Here is a 26,422-nt window from a genome sequence, read left to right as displayed (position 1 = left end):
TCTTCTTTTGATTTCTTGACTGCAATCCCCATTCTGATTAATAACTCAGCCAAGGTATGGAAAATCTATATCTTCATCGTTTATTTTAAATTTATATAAATACCAGTGGTAATTGGCCTTTGTAGCTCCTTCCTTGATTTTCTTCAATAATCATTCCAGTTCTTTGCTATTTTTTGCTAGTATGATGTCATCTGAATATAATAAATTATGGATGTTCCTTCCTCCCATTTTCGCACCTCCTTCCTCAGAATCTAATTCTGCTTTACATATAATATATTCAGTGCACAAGTTAAACAGACAGGATGATAAAATGCAGCCTTGCCTGGCCTATTTACAAATTGGAAACTATTCAGTTTCTATGTAATCTGTTCTGAAAGTAGCCTCTTGTCCTAAATATAGATCACATGTCAGGCAATCAAATGTTTTGGCACACTCATTCCTTTAAGAGAAATGTATAGTTTTCTTGATCTTCATAATCAAAGGTTTTGCTATAATCTATAAAGCCTTCTTCAATGTGCTCAATTATCCAACATATGTTTGTAATAGGATCTCTTGTAATGCTTCCTTTTCTGAACACAGCTGGGATATCTGGCATTTCTCACTCTCTATATGGTAAAAGCCTTTGTTGTAAAATTTTGAGCATAATTTTGTTTGTATGTTAAATTAATGCAATGGCCTAGTGGTTACTGCAATCTCTGATGTCCCCTTTCTTGAGGATTGGAATGTATTTTAAGCAGTTCTAATCTGTGGACCATTGTTTCCCCCCCCATATTTATTGACAAATTTTAGTTAGAACTAGAATAGATTCCATCTCTGTAGCTAGAAGCAGCTCTATTGATACACCATCTGTCCTTAGTAATTTATTTATTCCAAGTGCTCTGAGTGCAGCTTGCACTTAAATTTCTAAAGTTGTGGGTTCAATTTCAAATGTTTTCCACAGAATAAATCTGTCATGTTTTCATCTACTTTATATAGTGCACCTGCATCATATGCAGGAGCACAATATGCGGCTTCCAGCATATGCTGGAAGCCACTCCAGAAAGGCTTCTCCCGCGCCCTGGAAGAAACAATGGGGCACGCTAGGTGCACGCTGCGCGAACAAGCCCCATTGTTTCTAATGGGGCTTGAGTATACGTGGTGTTTCCCTTACGCGGCGGGGTCCGGAATGGATCCCCTGCGTAAGGGAAGGACCAATGTATAGTTATTCAGTGTATTGTTCCCATTGTATATTTATTTCCTTTGGCCAACTAGGTTTAATAGTGCAAATCTATTTTTTTTTTTAAAAAACTTTATCTTTAAATTCTAAAAGGATGTTCTTCAGATTGAATTTTGGTATGGTGACTGATTTAGTTTTGATTTAGCCTAGAGCTTCTCAATTTATATTAGCAATTCATGGTTTGTGCCAAATCTATTATAAGGGTCAAAACAGACAGGCAAAACATGCTGGCTTCGGGGTGGTGTGGGGGCATGGAGTATGCATGGCGCACGCCCTGATGCCACCCCCAAGCCAACATCATGCCACCCCGCTGACTAAACAGTGGGCAATGTCATGACATTTCTGTGACACGGCATTTACATGCAACAGGTCACAGAAACACTGAAAAGCCACCACCGCCATGCCAAAGCCAGCTTTTTTCCCAGCTGAAAAAGTAGCGGCTTTTTGCTACTTCTTTTTGAGCTGGGAAAACGCTGGATCAGGGCCACAGCATGTGGTTGCTGTGGCCTTGATCTGGTGACCAAAGGGGCAGTGTGATGCTGCTCCTTCAGGGTTGTCTATTTCGCACCTGAGTTTTGTTTTGCAGAGAAGATTGAGCTTCTCCAACTTCTACTTGCAATTATGTGGTCTATTTGATTTCTATATTGGCCATTAGGAGATGTCCATCTCTTTGGTTGCCTGAATAATGTATTTGCGATGTTAGTATAACAAGATTCAATCAGTTGCTTTCCTGTTTCATTTCTTGATGACAGGCTAAATTCTCCCATAATGTTTGGTTCTGCTCTGTTTCCTACTTTTGTGTTTCAATCGCCTATGATTATCAACAGGTCTTGTTTTGATATGCGATCAATTTCCTGGACTGCAGTACAGAATGTTTCAGTTGCTTCCTTTTTTACCTTTGTAGTTGGAGCATAAATTTGGATTATGGTTATACTGATGAGTTTTTCCTAATATCCTATTGATATTAATTGGTCAGACTTCACATTATACCCCCAATTGCTTTTTCTACATCCCTCTTCCCTATTTTTTCACTCCATTTTTTCTTAGATTTTAATTTCTTGAGTAAAACACTGAAATTATGTGACTGAAAAATTCCTATTCCTGTCCACTTTAGTTCACTCACCCCAAGTACTGCAATGTTTAAAGTTACCGTTCTTTCTTTACAAAGCCTAGCTTTCCATGATTCATGTTTCTAATATTCTATATGGAGAGAGAATTACCAAATGTCCAAGAAGGGTTCAGGAAAGGAAGAGGCACTAGGGACCACATTACAAACATATGGTGGATATTGGAGTGAGTAAAAGATTTCCAGAAAAAAAATTAGTATGTGTTTTATAGACGATAGCAAGGCTTTTGACTCCATAGATCATGAAAAGCCATGGAATGCACTTAAGGAATTGGGAAAGCCACTACATTTGATAGTCTTGATCAGGAATCTGTACCTAAAACAAGAGTCTACTGTAAGAACAGAACCCAGAGAAACAGAATTGTTCCCAATTGGCAAAGGAATCAGGCAAGGCTAAATTTTACCACCCTGTCTATTCAACTTGTATGCAGAAAATATCATACATAGAGCAGGTTTAGATTTAGAAGGAGGAGGAGTGAAGATAGGAGGAAGAAACATCAGCAATCTAAGATATGCAAATGTCAATATGCTACTAGCAGAAATTATTACAGACTTGAAATAATCACTAAAGAATGTCAAAGAAGAAAGTGCAAAGGCAAGCCTAATGTTAAACACAAAAATAATGACCACTGATGATTTACATAAATTAAAGCTAGATAACAAGGAAATCAAAATAGTTAAAGATTGCCCATACCTTGGATCAAAATGGTCAGAATGGAGACTGCAGTCAAGAAATCAGAACAAGATTAGGAATGGGAAGGGCAGCTATGAAAGAACTAGACAAAATCTTAAAGTGTAAAGATATACAACTGAACACTAAACTGAACAATCCATCTGATTATTGACTTGATTGACCAACACTTTCAAATACTGTATTAAAATTTCCTCAAATTGATAAATTTAAACTGAAAGGGAAAGCATCTTGGAGATACGCTGAAAAATAAATGTAAGAATGGCTCTTCCTTCTAGTTTTTACTATGCTCTCATTTCTCATTTGCAAGTCCAACTCACCTTAGGGAGAGGATAGAGATGACAAGATGGTTGTCCTGCCTTCTGTTTACATAGGTGAATGGCATGGCATACTACATCAGCGTTCATTTTATTCTCTATCCTGAAAAGAAATTATGCAAAGTGAAATAATAATTTAGATTCTCTTGGGTATTGGAAAATTGCTTCATTGAAAAGGTAAATCTTACAAATACTGGATTATGATGTATTTTATTGTGGTCCATGTGAACCTAGTTCAGTGGTTCTGACTAGAATGAGTAATGATTTTCTGCTCTGGATTCTATACAGCAATTTGAACCTTCTCCAATCAGTAGAGAAACTGTGCTTTAGGTATAACTGTTGAATAAAACATAAGTATGGATGTGGCTGTTTTTGCAAATTATATGCAAAATAAGGATTAAAAGTATAAGAAAGTTGATCATCAGCTGAAATATCCTCTTAACAGAGGATCACTTATTAAAGGCAGTCTGTCCTTCCTGATCACATTTGCTGTTGAATAGGTGACAAATGATAATTTTTAATTATACCAGAAATATTTTATTTTTAGGTTATGCAAGTTCTCAGAAGAACATTATTACATAATTACTGAGCTTTCAGACACCCTGTTTTAATGTAAAAAGAAGTGACAACAGTTCACAGAGCTCTGAGGCAGCACTATTAAGGTCAGGAGTTGAGAAAAGGGAGACACTTTCATGAATCCAGTGTGCAAGTTGATTTAGCTTTTACATAACTGTCTGTTTAAGATGATCTGAAGTTCAATAACTTGTAGAACAGTTCCACTGTTGAATGAGGGTATGTATGAATTATGTGTTGGGTGTTGCACAAACATCCTCCAATGTGCAGGCAAAACAAATCTTCAGATAAGTGTGAATATTACATCAGTGCATATGGTTTTGGAATGTTATTTATAAAATTAATTTAGTGAACTGTTGCAAAGTTTACCACTATAAATCCTCCCAATGACTTATTAAGATAGAATTCAGAGACATATCCATGTTAGGAGATTATCACACATGCATTTTTTGCCTGATCTGGGGAAAAATGGGTGTTATTGCACATGAAATTGCTGCTGCACTGCCGACCGACTACCACCGGCCCCCAAGCTACGTTTATCCCACAGATCCTGGTAATATGGAAGCTTTCAATCCTTCAAAATCAGCCAGCTTGGGGATTGGTGATGGCTGGCTGGCAGCGCAGCAGCAATTTCATGTGCGATAACACTCTCCCCCCATTCTGGCCTGATCCTGCGCCGTGCCTGGATTGGGCAAAAATGGCTGTGCATTAAAATCCCTAGTTTGGGATATTAGTATGCAAAGCAGCACTTTTGAGATTAACTATGCAAAAGAAGCTTTAGCATGAGTTTTTGCAGACTTGGTCTATGTTCTCAGATGCTTGAAGTGATGCCCAGGAAAGAACTTTATAGGCTTTATAGTCATCCATGGAAATGCTCAGGTACTTACTGGCCATCAGTTCACTCCATGCATCTGAGGACATCTGCAAAAGCTCATGCTTTTTCTTTCACAGAGTTAGGAGAGTATTACATTAGCTTCACTGTCAAGATAGACCTGGGGATGGGAAGTAACTTTCTTAAGCTGGATGTTATCACATTCACCTATCACCAGGCTTCTCTCGCAGCTTTTCAAGAATGAGATTTTCCTGTTCTTAAAAAGATACAGGACAAGCCCAGAGAAGCCTTAGTTGCATACCTTGGCTGCATACTGTGATGGGTGAATGTGAAAAGATATGCCTTAAGAAAATTACATCCCAGGTCTACCCTGGCAGCAAATCTAAAGCAATAATCTCCTTAGTCTGAAATGTGCTGCAAGATCCCTTTGCATAATGATTAAGTTACACATTGTATGTGTGTGTGTGTGTGTGTGTGTGTTTGTATTTGGGCATGCCTTCAAGTCAACTGTCAACTTATGGTGACTTCATGAATTTCGTATGGTTTTCTTGGGCAAGAAATACTCAGAGGTGACTTGATACAGGCCTCCTCTGAAGTACAGCAGACACACCTGGCATTCTTTAGCATCTCCCTATCTAAGTGGTATGCAGGCCTGACCCTGCTCAAAGTATTCAGGCTTTCTGAGCTACTGAATACGCTTCTTGTAATGATAGGCCCAAGAATCCTGCCCCTCCTCATCAACATTATCACAGTACATAGCATGGCATGGTGCTATTAGACAGATGTCAGGCTGCTTGATAACTGAATCCTTGCTTTGTATCAAATCTAAAATTCTGTAAGCTGTAGCTTATAAACATTATGGATGTTTGCATCACACTTCAGCCTGGACACAGTATTGCTCCCCAGCTTCATCTCCATCCTGCCAGTGTAAAATGGTAACTTTGTTCATTTGGTTGGTTAATACTTACATTTTAATTATAGTTGGTCCAAATATTTCAGAAGCCAGAAAGCAAATGCCTTGTAAGTTCATCTTTTCTGGAAAATAATATATATTAAAAGAGAACATGTAACCTTACAAGACTGCATTCAAACACATGGAAAGCAAACATATGATGTAGTTTTTAAAAGAACCATTCTATCACCCTGATCCAACAACCGACATCAAGATTCAACGGATGCTCAGAAACAAAACATTTCTCCCCCTCTTTCCCTTTGCTTTTTGTCTTTCCCACTTTTCGGTTTTCCCCGTTTTGGGGGGTCTTTTTTTCACCTTTCACTTGGTGATTGTTCTGTCTATTCCTCTGCTAATTCATCTCCTACATCTTATCAGCTATAATGAGTTTCTCTGGCTTTCTCAACTGTTTCTGGATAAATATTTTGATAGTGAATGACTTACATTAATGCCATAAGTAAGTAAAGCTGTTTGGAGATTTTTTGCTATTCAACTCTGTGTAAATACTGATCAGAAAAAAAGAGAAATCTATTAATTCTAACAAATTGGGTGGGGGGTGGGGGGAACTTAACACTATCATTTTAAAAAAACCACACAGTTTGCATCCAAAACACACTGCAGAAATAATCCAGCTAGAGACCTCTTTAACTGCTAGGCTCAATGCTGGGGAATTCTGGGAACTGTACCTTTTGTGAGACATTTAGCTGTCTCTGTCAGAGAGCACTGGTGCCTCAATAAACTACAGTTCCCAGAATTCCCTAGCACTGAGCCAGGGGCATTAACGCATTCTCAAACTGGATTATTTCTGCAGTGTGTTTTGGACCTTTGTTAAATGGACAATTAAATACAAGTAACATTTCACCTGAATCCTATCAATGTTTCCAGCTTGAGTAGACCAATAAGATCAATGAGGTTTACATAGGTGTTCACTTATCATTCAATAACTGATTTATTGGGTCCACTCTAGTTGGGACAATAACAGGATTCAGGCTATTTATGGGGATTATCACATAAGCCCCAGTTTTTGCTACAACTGTGTTAATGAAAGCAAATATATACATACTGGCTTGTGAGCAGTCTCCATTGCATAAGTCTGCAATGGCTGTTCCAGCCATTGATAGCCCAAGAGTGTTTTACAGCATGTTCATTAACCCTGCCTCACTGGCCTACTGCTTTATACTGCCTTGATTTCACTTTTTTGCCTCATGTGATAACCGCCTATGTGTCATTATTAGACTGTATCTCCTTGTATGAACCTGTCTGGACCCTGAGATCAACAGAAGAGGCCCTTCTCTCAGTTCCACCACCTTCACAAGCATGGTTTGTGGGGAAGCAAGAGAAGGTCTTCTTGGTGGCTTACTCTAGATTCTGGAACTCCAGAATGATTCCCCACTTCTTGTCCTTCTACTGGCAGGCTAAAATCTTTTTATTTCAACAAGCTTTTAAGACAGAACATTTTCAAAAGTACGGGGCGGTCTGTGTCTGCTGTATTGCTTTAACTGAATTGCTTTCAATAGCTTCTTATCTTTTTTGAATGGTATTTTATTATTTTATTTTGAGGTTTGAATTGTTTTGATAATGTGAATAGTTTAATTTGATTTTAATGTTCAATGTTTAACTTTGGGGGGGGCACAAAAAAGGATACAAATAAATATAACGACAACAGTTACAGCGATCTAATTGTCTCTGTATTTTTCCCCCTTATTAAAGTAAATGAGGGAGGGATTTGCTGTCAGGTTTGCATCACACATGCTTAAGTCTTTCTTCTTCAGCAACAATTTTTCATCCGTTCACTTAGTGGTTTACTTTATAAAAACACAAATTCATGGGAAGTCGAAGGCTTTCATGGTTTGCATCCATAGTTTTTGATGGGTTTTTCAGGCTATGTGGCCATGTTGTAGAAGAATTTATTCCTGACGTTTCACCTCAGCCACAGATGCTGGCGAAACATCAGGTATAAACTCTTCTAGAACATGGCCACATAGCCAGAAAAACCCACCAAAAACTACACAATCATATGATTAATGTCAATATGGAAGTGTAGAGGGTGCAGACTGTAGCAGGTGTCAGACCCCATGTTCAGCGGAAATAAATGTTAAAGTGATGTATACTGGGGTAGAAATTCCTAACCACATGCTGTGACTTAAACTGGCTATGACTATGAGAGCTTGGACTACAACTCCAAGACCCTTGTTCCCCAGTATGGCCAGGTTGTAGTCCAGAGAAATAAAAGTTTCCAAGTTGGCACAGCCCCCCCCCCCCAGCACCAAATTCAGCATACAGCAATAGCAATAATGTAAACGTGTTTGGTGTTCCTAAACTGTATTACATCTCATAGCAATTGTTTGGGAAATGGATGTTGGGATTAAGCCACAGATAGTGGCGTCCCCGAAACTGGCGTCACCTGGTGTGGGGGAAGCAAATGACCTTGCCCTCCCAGACCACTTCAGTCCCCTCAAAGGCCTTCAGGCAGCTGCACCAGACTCTGAAGGCACCACTCCCCCCGCAGTTGCTGTTACAGAGGTGAGGGGATGCTGCAGCCTCTGCAAGGCCTGTTTAGAGTCCTATGCGGCTGCTGGGTAAACAGGAAAGTGCCGTTTCTCACTCAACAAGTTGCCTTCCATTACCTCTGGGTGTACTACCCCACCAGGTGAAATTCCCCTCTGGAGTGTCACCCGGTGCAGTCTGCAGCCTCTGATCTTCCATAGTGATGCCACTGGCCACAGCCATTATCTGCAAATAGACGCTAGCCATCTGAGAAAGAAGGTCTTATTTTGCTTGCATACTATTACAATATGAAGACAGATAGATTTAAATAATCCTCCTTTTCATCTTCAGCCTGAAGATATAAAGTCCAGAACAAAATCTTCCATCTTCTCATCGTATAAAATGGCCCTCCAAATGACTCATCACTGCTATTCTGACAGCCTCTAACAAGATAAACATTTAAATGCTATCACATGAAAGAGAGTAAAAATAGATGCCATATATAAATCTTTGATACAGTTCCATTTCATTAGTCCAAGTTGCAATGACTAATAATAGCAGGTACAACATTTATGCTTGTAAGTGTGAATTCATAATTAACAGTGAACAGCCAGACATATGGTACAATGCGTTTTACCAGGTAAGTAGCTACAGAGTCTCTCCAGAGCTTCTTTTGCAGTAGAGTTGTGGACCTGAGCAAGCTGCTCTACAATGGAAACCATAAGCACACATCCTGCAAATTCCAAGAGAGAGACCCTTGTTACTCACCTTCATTAATCACTTTCAAAGTTCTATTAAATGAACCCCCAAGGCCTTTTAAATATTAATTATGAAGGCATTTGTTTTTGTAAAGGATCCCTTGGTGGTGGTGGTGGTGGTGGTAAGAATATTAATCAGTAATATTGTGTATCTAACATTAACTTTAATATATAGCTCTTGGCAAACCATTTTGCTGTATGAAGCAGGGGAGGAAGTGATCCCTCATCCATCAAAGTTAAGGTAAATAATATCCAGCCAAGTTGTTTCAGAGCATGATGCAGAAAAATACCCAAAGTACATACAATTATAAAAATGCCCCAAGAATAACTTTAATACACAATAATTTGCTGCCCTTTCAAGATAACCCAAACCTCCTCACTTTGCCTAATGGTCTTGTGCCAAACCACAGCTGGTGATATGTTCTCATTCCATGCTCCACGTTTCCCCATAAACCAGATCATGTAACCATGACTGGAAGTGCATCTGTAACCTGTAATATTAGGGCTCATAACAAAATCCATGTATGCTCAAGTCCCATTATATGTAATGGTTAGTAAAATGATGTCCTTTGTATAAACAGCAAAATCAAGGTTTGCTTTTTGAAATTTATATCTTTTTGGTATATTTTCAAGTTGTGGATGGTTGAATCCGTGGATAAAGAATTTGCAGATATGGAGGGCCCATGGTACTCACAGGTATACCTGTTAACAAAGGAGCTGTGTTCCTCTGTATTACTTCTTTAACATAAAATTTGGTACCAAAGACAGAAATGACATAAAATTAATAGGGATAGGTTCCTATACCACAAAAAACAAGAGTGGTTCATGTTTGAGTAAACTGCATTAAAATATGTACATCTGAAATGAAACAACCAGGCCAGGTAAGTCTTGCTTAAGTAAATAAAAACATTTTAAACCCTCAAGAGACCACTTGAAAGCTTCTTCAAAAATACACCCAGCAATGTGTCGTCTGGATTCTCAAGCATCATCTGCTGTGTTTATCATAGGATTTAGAATAGGCATAGGTGAAGTGTGGCCTACCATTTTTTGAATTTGTGTGAAATTTAATTAACTGCTGCTGATATATTACTCACCTCTAAATGGCACTTTTTTCTGTAACATCTTGTGAATGAGCTGTTTCATAAGAGTAGACATTTGACCTTGATGGCTAAATGCCATAATTTTGTCTTATTGTGATTAGATTAGAGGCAATATTGAGGTACTTTTAACTTTCTTTTTGTTACTTTAGTCTCAAGTGGGGAATGCAACAAAATGTTGCAGCGTGAAATGCTCATATTCAGACTTCCATGAACTAGTCATGTCCTCCTCCATCATTCTCCATTCTATACCCTCTCCATGCTTTTAAATTTTCTGCAACCAACAGTCAGTTCATATTCCGCACAGCTGAGCACTATACGTACACAGTATAGTCCTTACTGGATTGTTTTGGTGCTTCCCACACTTTGGACCAATTTTTTCCTAGTACTTTTTGCATTTTGAATCCATGAGTAATGGCACTCTAAACAAAACATCAGAAATAAATAATGAAGTCTTTTTATTGCTATCAGAATTTCTGTGTGTTTAGTTCTCAACTCTTTTATGCTGGAGGAACCCTTAAAATAATTTTCAGGTCTCAGGGATCTGCTGCATAAAAATTGTTGTTGTGACATCGGGAACACATCTTTGCTATCACTCATCACCTTACTCTTAGCAACTTAATTCACCCTTCTTACCAAAAAAAGGTAATCCATTATTTAGCTTGATTACCTGTAACTAGTTATTTCTTTGCTGTGAAGATAGTGGTGGTTGTGATGTTTAATATACCAAATAATAAAACATGGTGGCTGTGATGCCATGAATAACACAGCTTTTGTTGAATCCATTAATCTGCTGCTGAAATTATTTCATGGCTGATGTGAGTTTAGCTGAAAACAATTTCAGCCAAAGAGAAAATTTTACATACCATTGGTTTAAATGAGATAGTCTTTCTCATCCTTTGGGAAATTACAAATTAGCATGTACCTTTTTAAAACGACAGTTGGATTTCCTGCTCTTCCTTTCTCCTTCCTCCACCTGTTCTCCCATCATTTTAAACTTTGGTGCTGTATTTAACTTTAAAACTGTCAGCGAAGAGATTGACTTTTTTGTGACACTTGACAATGGCTTTCTATTCCTTGACAGGATGAAGAACATTTTCATATTTGAAGCAATGTCTTGGTATTACAATGTGTATCATCCATTCAAAGCTAGGCCTGGGCATTAATAAAACTGCCTGTCTCTTTTCAGATATAGTTTGTTCCACTTACTATTAATTTATGATGGGCATAAAAAGAGTGTGTGCTCATACTGTTCAACAGCAGTAATCTGAAAATTCACATTTCAAGAAGCTGCTCTCCCATCACAGCATAAAACAGAGAATGTTTAATAATAAAATGACATTTCCAGTTCTTTTAAACTGCATCCCAGCGAATAAAGTCAAAGTGAGGGTTTGCTGGCCGTGAACCCTCTGGCAAGCTGAACAGACTGTTTAAATTAATCAACTTCTGCAGAAAACACACAAAGGAAATTCTAATTAGAATGGTATCAGTGGATACAGATAAAAGCTCAGGCATAAAAATGTTGCTTTTTATAAGCATACAGATTTTAGATACAAGAATCACCCAATTTCATTACTATACATACACAGTTTTAATGGCATTCTGTATGATCCTATTCACTTTAAATTAACCAAATAGGGACAGCTTAGCATTATGTCTTAAGAAAATATGGAAACGCGACAATAGAATGCTTCCCACAACCTCTGCTCATTCACAATGGAAGTGCTACTTTCCTCTGTGGTCTTTGTCTCAATGAATAGAGAGTACACATATCCAGGTGCCAAAGAATGCATTTCCCTAGTATTTCAGATCTATGTGTCTAATGCAGTAATTCCCAAAGTGGGTAGTACACTCCCCCAAAGAGGTGGTGGAAAGATTCAGGGTGGCCTGAATTTGGTCAAAGTGTTGGTGCACAAGAAAGACAAGGGGAACCAAGAGCCTTTAGGACCATGGTGGAGATGAGGGTTGTATGATACTTAGAATCATAGAATAATAGAGTTGGAAGAGACCACAAGGGTCATCCAGTCCAACCCCTGCCACGCAGGAACTCTCAATCAAAGCATCCCCGACAGATGGCCATCCAGCCTCTGTTTAAAGACCTCCAAGGAAGGAGACTCCACTACACTCTGAGGGAGTGTGTTCCACTGTCGGACAGCCCTTACTGTCAGGAGGTTCTTCCTTATGAATCTCTTTTCCTGTAGCTTCCCTCCAGGGTCCCTTAAAACCACAAGATAGCTTTCCCAATCATTTCATGTGGTGGTGTCTCCCACTCTTTGTCTGTCTGTGTGAGCTCCCTCCCTTAGCTGCATTTTTCACTGGCAGTGCTGGGTGGGAAACTCTTGTGAGGCTCGGGTTCAGGGCATCACATCTATGACTCCGAGAGGCACCATTTTGGGACAGACGGAGTGACTGGAGTAAGGAATTAGAGCATGTCGCAGTAGGGGAGAAGTGGTGGGAAAAATGAGATTTCACATTTGGGACCCTGCTTAATCTCTGCAAGCTTTTCTGGGACTTGCTGGCAGGCTGGGGCTGCTCTTGTTTTATTTCATTGGTCAGGCTGCAAGACAGCGTAACAGAAGAAACAATGTTTGTGTTTTTATGTGGGGGGATGCTTGAAGCTGTGCAAGGAAGACATGTCTCTGGGGAAGGAGAGGGAGGAATATATGGGGTTGATTCTTGGAAAGAGTCCTTTGCTTTGTAGCAGGTCCTGTACTTAAAATTCTTCCCTTTCCCCATCCATGTCAGTCTCCAGTCCAGAGCATGTGGCCTCTGTAAACCACCTACACACATATATACATACCAGCTGCACCCTCCTCCATCCCATGAAGGAATGAGATACGTTTCTTGCCAAAGAGTAGATTCTCCCTTTGCACCTGGTCACCTTGGGAGCAGCAACTGAGCAGCTGGCTGAGCAACAATCAAGAGGCCTATTGCCTGCAGTGGCCTTTCCTGGAGGGGTGGCATGCATGAGAGGATTCTCAGTTACTAGTCAGCCAACTGCTTGGTTGCTCCTTACAGGGCGACCAGGCGCAAAGAGAGCAGTGCCTGAGCAGCCAGTAAGCAGCGACCGGGAAGCATCTCACCTGGGCCAGCCTTTGCTACAAGGCTGCCACAGGTAGAGGCTTCTCAATTGCTGATTGGCCAGCTGCTCAGTTGCTGCTCCCAAGCTCATTGGTTGCAAAGGGATCTATTTTGAATTTGCAGAAAAACTGTAAATCTAATAGCAAGCCCTATTTGGTTTATTGGGACTTGCAACTTCAAAAAGTGGCATCAAAATGTTTGAAAGTGCTAACAAATGGCAGATACAATGATTCACATCAGATGGACTGAATCGGGGGAAAAACCCCACTCCTGACTTTTCCATAGAAGGATTTGAACTCTGATATGCTGCTTTATACCAAGTCAGTGCATGGCTCCATCTAACTCAGTACTGCTCACTAGATACAATGGCAGTCACTTTGTTGGCTTTTCAGGGAGAAGTTTTGTCCAGTACTACCAAGAGATGACAGAAATTATACTTGAGACCTCCTGTGTGGAAAGTATGTGCTCTACCCATTAAGCTATGATTCTTCTAAGCGTATAATCTCTTCAGCATATAATATTATTTATTAATTTAAATACTTATGAACTTATGACTTTGGGAGCATGCATCATCTAAACCAAGACCAGCCAAGACTGTGGACAAAGGAGAAGCCTTAACCCTTGCCATGATATAACAATATAAGAGAATTTTAACATTCAAAAAGAAATTTTTAACAGACAATATTCACTCCCATGCACACTTATCGAGTGTTGAATATGCATGTGTGAAACATGCTGAAGGTCAGGCAAAGAGTCTGCTAACAACTTTAATTTTCCCTGTCCTGCCAGGTATGCCAAAGACTGCTGATGGGTTTGTTTCCATAGTCTTGTATGAAAATGCATATATTATGTGCTGTATGCGCTAATGTTCCCTGGCAAATCTCCCAATATAAACATGCAGGAACAGTCCGCCTTAGATTATGATTGCTTGATTTTCCTCTGTGTCTTCAGTAGGTCAGTGGGAATGAGTTATCCTAGTTATTAAAACATGAACAGAGCCCCATGCAATGAAACATGGTTTGAATTCAATGGGAAAAAAGGACAGATGTAACAAAGCCCATTGCCTTCTTTCTGCATGGAAGAAAAATGACCCTTATGAAAACGAGCATCTGTTTTCAAAGGCTTTGCATTTTTATGGATACACAATGAACAGCTTTCTTTCTTTGCTCTCTTTGGACATGGAGCGCCAGACATGCAACAGGCCTCTGTTCAACTAAAGAATATGGGTGAAACAGCTGACAGAATTAACTAAGTTCTATTGGGGCTGTTTCATATTGCTTGCATCAGAAAACCAGAATCTCTGAAATAGATTCCTAATAGCCTGAGGTTCACAAAAACAACCAACTCCCACTTGTCTAACAACAGCTTTGTGACCATCCTTTGAGAAAAACAACCACCAACAGCCATCTGTAGAAAATATTCTTCAATAATTTTTGTGATAATGAAGCACCTTTTCCATTCAGTTTTGAATGTTAAAAGCTGAGTGTTCAACATTCGAAACTGAATGGAAAAGGTGCTTCATTAGTGGATGTTCTAATTTTCCTCATTAGGGGATACATTGTCATTGAATTGTAGGTGTCTATAATTAGCAATTTTTACCATGCTGTAAAATTAAAATCCTAAAGGGCTGTTAGGACTCCAGACCGTAAAGATGCCTTCTTTAGACTGTTCAGCTATATAGGCAATATCTGCAGTGAGTTATGCTTCTGGAAGTACTGCCATAGGCTTCAGATTATGTGACTTGGAAATGCCATATTAGTTATCTAGATTTAGAGAACCTTTGATATTTAGGGAATTCCTTTAGAATAATAGAATCATAGAATCGTAGAGTTGGAAGAGACCGCAAGGGTCATCCAGTCCAACCCCCTGCCATGCAGGAAATCTCAATCAAAGCATCCCTGACAGATGGCCATCCAGCCTCTGTTTAAAGACCTCTAAGGAAGGAGACTCCACTCCACTCTGAGGGAGTTTGTTCCACATGTCCTCTCCCCCTTGAACCTCTGCAAATCTCTGTGTTGCAAAAGATTTTGTGAAGTGTGAGAACCCAGTTAGTACATACAGGGTAATTTTCTATGAACAAGTAGATTATTTCTAAATTTGCACATGCATGTGATGTTCAAATGAAAGTTATCTGGACTTCCTTCTTCATCAGTTTAGCAACCACAGAACCATAGAATTGGAAGGCGATCCAAAGGGCAGCTAGTTCAGTCTTCTGCCATGCAATAATCTATTTGAGAAGAACTCATCTAATCGCTGTTTAAAACCCTTCAATGAAGTTGAGTTTACTAGGATACCCTCTTCAACTGTCACACATCTCTGACCCTTACGAAGTTATCCCTGCTGTTTAGTTGGAATCTCTTGTCTTGTAACTCGAACCCAAAGGTTCAGAGCTTGGTTATGCTCAGGTCACATTAAATTAATGTGCTTAAACACATATATTTTTCTGTTGAATCATGAGTGTTGAACATTTTTCCGTCCAGATTCAGCCTTATTTAGAGAAAACTAATTGGCATCCATTAGGCATCAATTAGCCACAATAAATTTAAGCCCCATTGATTTCAATGGTTTTTTTCTAATTACAACTTAATATTGATCCAACCCATTGTGCACACTAAAATAAAAACTGCAACAAAGCCGCATGGCAAATCCTGCCTTGAAGAAATATATTCCTGAAACCCTAGTCATGTAGAATAAAGTAACCAAATCTATTTTGAGAGTGAATGATACAATGAAAATAAGATCTATGGATGCAAACTGTTTTATTAACTGTTGTTACTGATAATTCATTAATAACATTCTCTTATCGCCCTTTGAACTATATACAGTCAGGAAAATCAGATTTCAATATTGCTTTCTACCCTCAAATCAAATCCTGTTCTGATTTATGACTGCATAAATAGCTAAGCAAAATTATAATCAAATTGTGATCAAATTGGATTGGCTCTAGATGAAGCTCAGAATTGAAACTGATATTCAGTGTAAAATGAATTGTGGTTTTGACAGGAATGCCAACTATAAGACATGACAGCACCCAATAGGATCTAAGTAATGTGTTTTTTTAGCATGCTGATTTCCATAACAATGTAAAAGCAACTGTTTTGTTTCAGAGCATTTGGGGCTCACCTAGCTGTTCAGCATTTCTGCATCTGACAAATAGCACAATTCTCTAAATAAAATAGGACCAACGATTCAACAATATGATGAAAAATGGAAAGGGATATCTAAATTATGGGAAGACAAGAACAGGAGTTAAGGTTCTGTTTGTGATTATGTAAGTATGTGGATATTCCAATAAATATATATATATATATATATATATATATATAATAAAATAAAATAAAATAAAATAAAATAAAATAAAATAAAATAAAATAGGATGGACATTTTTAAATATTAAAAATAAGGTATTAATATATATTACTCATCACACAATTTTTCCAAAATGTGCATCACATAGGGAGCCCATATTTTACAGTACTTAAATGTGCTGAAGTGTAATATAAATTCAGACTTATAACCTGCAGAAATATTCAAACATTATGGTAGGCATGTGTTATTAATTCAGCTAAAATCCATGCAACTGAGAGAAAAATAAATGGTGTATTTAAACACTGATGTGAGTTTCTTATAGATTTTAGCTGTGGTATCCTATTAATGAGCTGCATCCAAGATGTCTATATACAATCTGTTCTTTTTACTACTTGATTGCAGGAGTTGCTTATTTATTCATTTACTTGCTTTCCTTACGCTAATCTCTTGTTTTAGCTCTATACTTAATTGAGGTAGCTTTTGTCACTGAATAAATTAAAACGTGCTGCTAAAAGAGTTCCCTAAACAATTACTTCATGAATGGATGTACAAACAACAATTTTTCTATGAATATAACTGGCATTTTTAATGTAAGCAGCTTAACATTTTAAAGGCAGAGATCTTACTGCAAACCTCCTGGAATACAGAGGGACAATTCTGAGTAAATATACAGAGGCTTGGGAGCACGTGGCCCACCAGACTCTATTGAATTGCCACTCTGATCCCTGTTAGCCCAGCCAATGGTAAGTGATAATAGGAATTGTATTTCATCATAACTGGAGGGTACACTTTCCCTGACCCTTGGACTATGACAGAGGTGGGCAAAATGGGACCTCTACTTTTGCAGCTCCTAAAACCCCTCACCAGCCCCCACAGCCTTCAATCCCCAATTTTTTAAAATTCTGCATGATTTTAAAATTAAAGACCTCCGAAATGCATTAAAACACACACAAAGTATCCCTCAAAGGTTCCTCAGAACCTCACACTGCCCCAAATACCTGTTTTCTTCTGCACCCATTCTCAAAATGGTGACAAAAGAGTACCTTCACTACCTATCACCATTTTGAGAAGATCTGAAAAAGAAATACCCCAATTTCCCTGTCCAGTACCTCTCAAACTGGAGAGTGGATGCAAAAGAAAACAGAGGCATTTGGACATGGAGTGGGTGGGTGTGGGTGGGTGGCCTAGATAAAGACAAGGAGGTGAAGCAGATGGCCTGTAAGGAGCAATCTTCAGCCGCACCGGCCGCAATCGGGCCAGGACCATGGTGACCACATGGCCCAATCTCAAAACAGGCTGTTACCACAGGTCCTAAGCTGCATGGGCAGTGGCAGGCTCCTTTTTGCTGTCCCGGAGTTGAATAATCTGTGGCAGTGGCCCACTTTGGGAGTGGGCCATGTGGTCGCCACAGTCCTGGCCGCTCCTTCCCAGCTGACTGCTTCCCCCCTTAGGCTCTTTTTTGATCTGGTCCTTTGGACCAGAGAATAGCATCAGAGTGCCTTCTGGCCACTTTGAGAGCGTGTGTCATGTAGATGCCATGTCCCTAAAGTGTCTCGAAGCTGTTTTATTTGGCCCATGTGTTTCAGGCCTAGATCTCTGAAGCATATTTGGAGAAGTAAAACTGAAGGATTGCATGGAACCTAGTGACAGTGAAAACTATATTTATGTGAGGCTGCTGATCAAACAAAAGCAGCCCCCTGTGGTTTGAATGCCTCTTGTTTCATCTCTCCTTTACCAAGGGAAGCCAAAGTAGAGCTAAAATGCTGGTGAGATACATGGAAGGACTGCTATGGAAGTGAAGCAAGCTGACAGATGGGTATAGTACTGGCAGGGCAGATTTCACCAGTGGTAGCTGAGTGCAGAAAGCACTCAAAGGAATTAAGGAATTCTGAGCCCAGGAATTTGTTCCAATCTGACCTGTGAATTATCCTTCATGCAAAAGTCTCACCCTGGCTATCCTAACAAAAATAATCATTTTCAATAATATAGTTTAGAGCACCTGTGCATGTATGTCTATGTGGATAATTTTGTTGCTGCTGTTATGAAAGAACTGGATTTCAAAACCCTTGTCAGTCTGATGCAAATTGCTCAAACCTATTGGTAGGTCCAAATCTACCTTCAGCCCTTCCTTTGACTAGGTTACCACCTGATAGAAGATCAAGTTAATATCATGTTAATATCTACTGCTGCCAAATGTACTTGTCCCTCCACATTAATTGGGTTAGGGTCACAGGACCCCCATGAATATGGAAAAACTGCAAATAACAATAACACGATGTTTTTACCTGAGAGAACATCTCTCTAGGAATTTCTAGGTCTTCCAGTGCAACTCTGTGGTCAACATCTGCTAGACACTGACCATCAAATTGCACTGGAGGAGCTACAAATGCCTAGTGGAGTCTTCTCTCTATGAATCTCTAGGTCCTTCGGTGTGACTTTTGGTTCAAATTGACCACAGAATTATGCTGGAGGACCTAGATATTCCTAGAGAGAACACATTTATAAAATCTATGAATAATCACATCCACAAAAGTCAAAGCCACAAATGTGGAAGGACGAGTGTATTGCACTTCTTACTAGTCAGTGCTTCTTCTTTTGTGGGAGATCTAAAAATTATTGTGTGGTTAAGAAGCCTTCTCCTTTAGAAAGCAAGCTTAACCCTAAGGATGTAGCCCGTCCTTTATTATAAAAGATAGTAACACTAATATCTCACATTAAAATTCTACATAAGGCATTATCTTTCATTGTTGTCTTTCTAAAGACAACAATAAAGAGAAAATAAAAGAATGATTTACGATGAAGGTTCTTAAAAGGGAGCTGGTCACTTACTTCTCGCACTGCGCTACAAAGAACAAGCTTTCATTCTATTCTCCACTAGATACTCCTGTCTCTCTTTTGTATCCCAATTGATCATCCTTACATACTCATATACTCCAGATTACTAGAGACAGAGAGAGAATACAAGTAAGGGGACCTGATTTAACACATACGATTTGCATAAACTTATGGTTCATGGAGGCCTCCTAAATCAGGGATTGAGAATGATTACTCTGCTCAAATTTTGAGGTTCGCCTAAGCATTCTGTACTGCAGATGGCTTTGAGCTCTGTCCTGATTGTAAACTAAGCCTGGAGATTAAGGAATAGCTGTGTTCAGAGGCGCTGTCAAAATCATTGGGCTGGAGTGTTACTGAATTGACCTAATTCTTAAATAACAATATTACTACACCAGAAGAGTGTATATTCAGCCATCCATTAAAAAAATGCAAGGAAATGCCAACCTGCAAAAATATGTTGAAAATGAAGCCAGTTTAAAAATGGCTCCCAGCTTTTGCACTTCATTTTTCTTTCTCTGCCCTGGCATGCATCCTAGGGGGCAAGGAGCACTGAAAGGTAGACAGATGCCAACCCTAGAATATTACTTATATGGATATCAGTGGAATAGTTTGCCACGTTCTGTCTTTTGTTGGTTGCACTGCCATAGTGTTTTTGCACTGCTGCTAAAATAGTTCTACATCCTTAATTTACATGTGTTGTTACCATGATTAAATACAGAGGCTCTTGCATTGCAATTGCTTACTTATAAATAGTTCAGTGGGGGTTACTAATGAATAATTAGTTCCACAGTTGCAACTATAATCAGGTAAATTATATGCACACATAGTAGTTATTAGTACTGCTCATTTCCCTAAACAGTTAGCTAGCATGCAGCTAGTGAGGGCTTGTTCTCATGATCTCTTTTGTTTGGAGACTATTAATCCTTATTTATTACCCCTGATTAACAATTGCCCTGGGGCATTGTTCCTCACAGATCTCAGGAACCCAGAACTGCATGTGCTCCGCACTTGAGTGGTTTCTACTAGCAACTGGCATGGGGAGAAATAAACGCCCACAACGAAGCAATTACTGCAATAAACCAAAAAGGATATCAAAGTTCAAGTTTTGAATTAGGGGGGGAAAGAACAAAGGAAGATTTGTTACCGTGATAAAACCATAGCTGAGATTCCCGCTTCACTTAAGGTGACAACAGTATTGTATATTGGCCAAACTAAACATTGACATGATATAAGGAGACAAGATTTATTATTATTTTTTCAAAAGGTCTATCACTATTACACTTGATCTTAGCCAAAAGGCCAAGAATTCAACCATTATGAATGTAGAAGGTTTTTATTCTCATAAATATAACTAATTACTAGAAATGACTAGTATGTAAATAATACCATTAGCTATGTTTTATTTGTATGTTATAAATGTTATAAATAAAATATGGACAAAAGGTCTATAAATATTGTTACAGATAATCCCTTCCATTATAAAAGTTAAAATATGAATTTACATGAATGTATGAATGAAAATATGTGCACTAAACCAACAAAATATTTTTATTCATATACTATGTTGAGCGGGGGGACAGATGCCATCCCCATGTAGATGTAAAGCACGTCACAAAGGTAAAAAGTATGAGAACCACTGTGAACATGTGCAAATAAAATACTTACTCATAGTAATGAGTAACTGAATTAATGAAACCAGGAGATAGTTCTTTGTAGTAACGCTAAATTACTTGTTTAAAATCATATATACAGCGGGCACAGAGGTGTGGATACTCTGCCATATCAAGACCAATTTATCCATGCTGCAACTTGTTGGAAAGCATACATGTATCTAATATATATATCAGGTGTTTATCTTAATCAGGTTTTGTATTATCTGCACTACGTTGCATAAAGATAAGAAAAAAGAATGCATCACAAAAACAGAATGGATAAAATAATTATTAATGCTAGTTATTTGTAGAGTACATTCGGCTTCCAGTGTAGTCTTAATTTCTTAAAAAACAGACACCTTGTTCACTGTGTTAGAAAAGATAGAAAAATATGTTTTCAGACATGTTGACGACTTCATAAAAATTATTACCCACCAATCAGAATGGACTATAACATAAAGGTATAACCCATAGACATACGCCTTTCTAAAAACCCTAGCAAAAATCTTAATGACTTTCATGTCACCATGCCAGTGATAACCTGAATCATTGCATGATTGAAAACCTTCTGTTCTGGAGGTTTCTGAACACATTTTCTGTGCCCCAAGAAGTTCTGCTATACATTGTCAAAAGTCAGCCAAGTGCCTTCTATAATATTTACTCAGAAGATAATTCAGAATTCCTGTTTAAGCAAAGGTCCCTCCAATGTTAGTTAAAAAGCTTTGGCCTTTTATGCTCAGCCTTTTATTGCTGCCCGTTTCACGCAGTAGGGGTATTAATGCCCACTCATTAGCCAGTGTAAGCTCTTGATGGGATTTTAATTACTGTTTTTCTTTTAGTCCCCCATCATAGATAAGGACCTGATTAGGGCTACCGAACACAAATGAATCCAAGGATGATTATGACAAGACAATGCCATGGTTACAAAAGTAAATTCATTCAGCAATTAATGGAAAGAGTTGGTATTTACCCATAAGAAAGCCCATTTCGGTTTACTTTATTTAAACCTTGCCTTTCTCATAGGGATCCATGGTGGCTTCAACTATAAAACCTGATAAAATGGTTGAAAAACAGATTAAATAACACCCTGGCCAGCCAGCAAGAAGGCTCTCTTCCAGGTCCTCACCAGATGCGCCTATGCCAAGAGTGGGATTGAAGGAAAGCCCTCTCCATGGCACTGTAACTAGACCACAAGCTCACTATGCCTCATTTTCTTTTTAAAGTGTGCTATAATTTTGCTATTAAAAACAAAATAGTGAATGGAAACCAGTAACCAAAGCCCTCAAAGAGAAAAAAAAGATGACAATTGAAAGATAAGTTCAGAACTTGTTAATCATTTGTGCTGAGCAGAAAGCTATAAAATGGGTTTACCTTGCATAAAAGATCAACAAGTTATAAACTCACCCTTAAACAGTCATATTTTTTTCTATTTTAGGGCTTTAACTACTGATTTCCATTCACCATTTTTAATTTTAATTTTAGCAATAAAATTACAGCACACTTTAAAAAGAAAATGAGGTTCTTATCCTCATATTCTTCCAAACACTTAGGCCTGTTACAGACTGCCAAAATAAAGCTGCTTCGGGCCTCTTTGGAGGTATGCTATTTAAATGATGCATGGGTCCTAAGAGTCCGGAGGCCTCAGTTTAACAGTGAAATTTGGTTAAAATCCCACTGTTGAGGGTAGGGGTAAAGAGCATTTTACTATTAAAATTAAAATTAAAACCACAGTCGCTCTTTAACCGCTACCCCAACAGTGCTTTACCTGTCCACACGGGGAAAGAAATGGCATTGTAACCAAGTTTCACTGCTAAACTAAGTATCTGGAAAAAGACGGCAATAAGACAGAAAACTTTGGAATGCAAAAGTTTGATAACAACTTTTGTAAAAAGTGCAACTTGAGGCTGCCATTTTTATATTTGCTTTCCTAAAACAGAAGCACTTGATGGTTCAAATGATGGTACTACTATAAATAACAGCCAATATGAAGATGATACAGCATTCCTAGCTGACAAGTTAATATGTCTTGTTAAGTTTACTTGAATGGAAGCAATGTTTAGGGCTTAAAATGTGAAGTTAAGAAAAACAAATGCATTGTAATTCTTAAAAGGCAAGTGGTCCCAGAAATATAGTGGATGATTCAAAATAAAAGCCTGAGCCATGTTGACAAATATAAACACTTTGGGATATAGTTGAAGCAGTAGTAGGATCATAATCAAGCAATAAAAGTTAGAATAGAGATGGACCAGACTATCTTTTTAAAGATGAAAGATGTAATGGTGCAACAAAAATTTAAAATCGGCTTTGCAAAAACAAGGTTAAAGTCTAAATTTCTAGACATCACAGGGATATTAGTTGTGCGGTTTACATTTAGACACAGATTGCTTCTCACATGGATGATTATATGTTGTGTGTTCTAGAGTCAGCAAACCAGACAATCTCTATATGCATCTACACAGACAATGGGACAACAAAAATATTGTATACCCACAAGCATTGTGAAATTAAATATTTCAGAAACGTGTGCTTTCTCTTTTCTTTCTTTTCCATTTAACCACTCTGAGCCACAGCAACGCATAGCCGGGTACAGCTAGTATAATAATAAAAGTCAGGGTTCATTAGCAGAACAAAAAGATTGTTAGCCTGATGAAGAAGCCAAGACAGCTTCAAAACCTTGCAACATGTATTTTGTGTATCTTGGTTGTTCCAATAAAGGTATTAATGCTTTGTGGATTTTGGATGTTATTGTACTTAACCGTACCTGGTTGTCGTAACTGCACCTGGCTATTTTGATACATGAAGGAATAATGAGCTCTTGCATTACATTCAAGGGTCTTGGCTGAAATCCAGTGAGAAATTATTTAGTGCTGGGAATAATTTCTAAATATGAAATGTTGCATAGAGTGAAAACTATTTGCATAGAACAGAAACGAATTATACTGAACAATAAACTGCTCTGCTAAATGTTGTCTTGCATTATATTCAACAATATGGCCCAAAACAATGCAGAATCTAACCTCCTCCCAGCACAAAAGACAGGTCAGTGAACTAAGGGATTTCAAATACACTCCAACAATTTGTGGAAATTCTGTGCTAAATGCAAAATCAGTCCTATACTGGAGATATCCATTGAAATCCATAGGACTTACATTACTTGTGACTGACAAGTCTCATTCATTTCTGCTTTACGTAGGGCCAATAATAATGGATTGAGTCCTCTACTGCATGAAGCCAAACATTCGAGAATGTAGCTACACATAAGCTCACAATATCAAAGGTACATTAATAATGACAAAGTGGTAATCTGCTTTCCAGTGTAATCAAATATGGAATAAAACAAAAAGAAAACATCCATCCTTTAACACATACCAATACAGGTGAATTCCTGGCGTTTCCTTTCATATGCTGGTTTCTGTTTGCCATTTGAAAGAGATGAAAGACCATTTGGCAAAAGTATGATTAGGAGCAGGAAGATTGAGGAAGGGGCCATCTTCCCGCCTATTCTGATTCTGAAGAAAGGAAGCAAAACATAATTGGACAATGCTGTAGTTTGGATAGTTTAGATAATTCTCATTAGCCAGAGGGTGACTCAGAGAATCAGATACATTTTTTGTCAATTCTCATATAGAGAACAGAAAACAACTTGTAATATGAAAATGCAGCGGTTAATTCAATCCTTCACTTTTTCCACACATGAAATAAAATTTGAGGTTTAAACTTGATTCTAATCTAGATTTGCACAGTTAATCATCTGCTAAGGAAAACACAGCCCACCTCTGAAACAGGATATATTTGCATTACACAGATGAATGGTACTTAGAATTCTCTCTTAGAGAGCTTTAGCAATCCTCATTAAACTATCAATCCCAAAATTTCATAAGATGGAGCCACAGCTGTTAAAGGTGATATGAAATTGATACAATCATTTAGTGCTGCTACAGCCCCTATTGTGGCTTGCATGATAACCTCCAGTTCTGCTTTTAGGGCCCAAACAGACAGGCCAAAATAAAGCTGCTTCGGGTCACTTTGGCCCGTTCCACATGGGCCTTTGCGCCGTCCCCGTCACGTGCTAGGGGTTGGCCAAGGACCTAGTGTCCATACCGGCCTCACCCATAACACATGACGGAGGCATAAAAATGACATGGCCATTTTTACGTGCCAGACGCTTAGCGTCCGCATGTTCCCCTTGCCTTGCGATGTCACGAGTGCGCCATTTGTGCACTCGTGCGTCGCAAGCATGGAGCAAAAAGAAGCCGCTTTTTGTGGCTTCTTTTTCTGCCGCCGGGAAGCCTCCCCGTTTGGAGGCTGCAGCTTCCTGGTGGCGGAAATGGAGGAGGTGGCAGACTGCCACTTTCAGGCGGTCTGTAACGTGCCTTTGGAGATTTAAATGACACATAGCATCTTAAGAGACCAGAAGCTGCACCAAAGTGGCGCTCCAGTCCTTAGGACTGGAGCATGGCTTTGGAGCAGCTTCCAGCCTCATAGGACACATGCATCATTTAAACAGCATATCTCCAAAGTGACCGGAAGCAGCTTTATTTTGGCCTGTCTGTTCAGGCCCTTAGTTCCAGGAAAAAACTCCTGAACCTAAATTCAGTTCTTAGACTTACTGAGAATACACCTACTAAGGATTATTTACTTTGGGTTGATTCACAGAACCCTTCCCCCTCATTCACCCTGTAAAGATTTGGTTTTGCTAACCAATTGCATTGTTTACTAGACCAGGATTGAGAGATGGCTGCCAAAAGCTGCAGCATTAAAAAGAGGATTCCAAGGAAATCCACCTTCTATCTTTTAATTATTGCTTTATTGCCTGGCTAACCAGATTTTGCACAGATTCCAGCAATGCCAGGCAGTCCATGTTTGTACTTGTACTTGAAATTTTCTGGGCTTCCCAGCTCTGGAGTTAAAGGGTCAAAGTGACAGTCCCAGCCCTGAATTTAATCCAAACGTTCAGTACAGGAAGGCACTTTTGCTTCATTAGATGGGCAACACTGTTTTCATTTAGTAACAGCATTTGGAGCAGAGAAAGGGAAGTTAAAGTGAGAGAGAGAGAGAGAGAGAGAGAGCATACACAAATGAGAGATTTCAATTGATAGTAGGATGTGGGAAAATATGTGAAGTCACTTCACATTTAAAGCTAAGTCCACTGCAGTTAAAGAGGATACTATTAGGTTTGTCCACCAATAGTATTTCACCACGGTGAAATGGGCTCGTATATCTACCAATGCCAATCTAAATTGTTGGGCTTGTGATGGTAGGGGAACCTTTGTACATATGTGGCTGGATTGTCCCTCGGTGTGTGAATACTGGACAGAAATTTTACAGCTAACTTCAAAGACCACTATACAAAGCATACATTCATCACCACTCCTGTTGCTGTTCTCCTTTTTTATGGATGAAAATAAAGCCCTGCAAAACAAAGAACTTATTGGCTTTCTTTTGGCTGTTACTAGGCTTGATATAGCTAAAAACTGGAAAACTGGAAAGTTGAAC

The 26,422-nt window shown here is 38.8% G+C and overlaps 1 protein-coding gene across 1 annotated transcript in view; it reads right to left on the bottom strand.

Moving 5' to 3' along the window:
- AOAH (acyloxyacyl hydrolase) overlaps positions 1–24,428 on the bottom strand; it is a 106,911-nt gene extending 82,483 nt beyond the window's left edge. The window contains exons 1-4 of the mRNA XM_089532593.1: positions 24,296–24,428; positions 8,832–8,927; positions 5,724–5,790; positions 3,354–3,453 (exon numbers count right to left, since the gene is read on the bottom strand). Coding sequence (XP_089388719.1) covers positions 3,354–3,453; positions 5,724–5,790; positions 8,832–8,927; positions 24,296–24,416 — 384 coding nt within the window. The 5' untranslated portion in view covers positions 24,417–24,428. The remainder of the gene's footprint in view (positions 1–3,353; positions 3,454–5,723; positions 5,791–8,831; positions 8,928–24,295) is intronic.
- Positions 24,429–26,422: the final 1,994 nt, after the last annotated feature.

This window comes from Sceloporus occidentalis, unplaced genomic scaffold (assembly GCF_023333645.1).
Source record: "Sceloporus occidentalis isolate IW3139 unplaced genomic scaffold, rSceOcc1.0.p SCAF_7, whole genome shotgun sequence".
NCBI lineage: Eukaryota > Metazoa > Chordata > Lepidosauria > Squamata > Phrynosomatidae > Sceloporus > Sceloporus occidentalis.
This window is presented reverse-complemented; position numbering and strand designations above follow the sequence as displayed.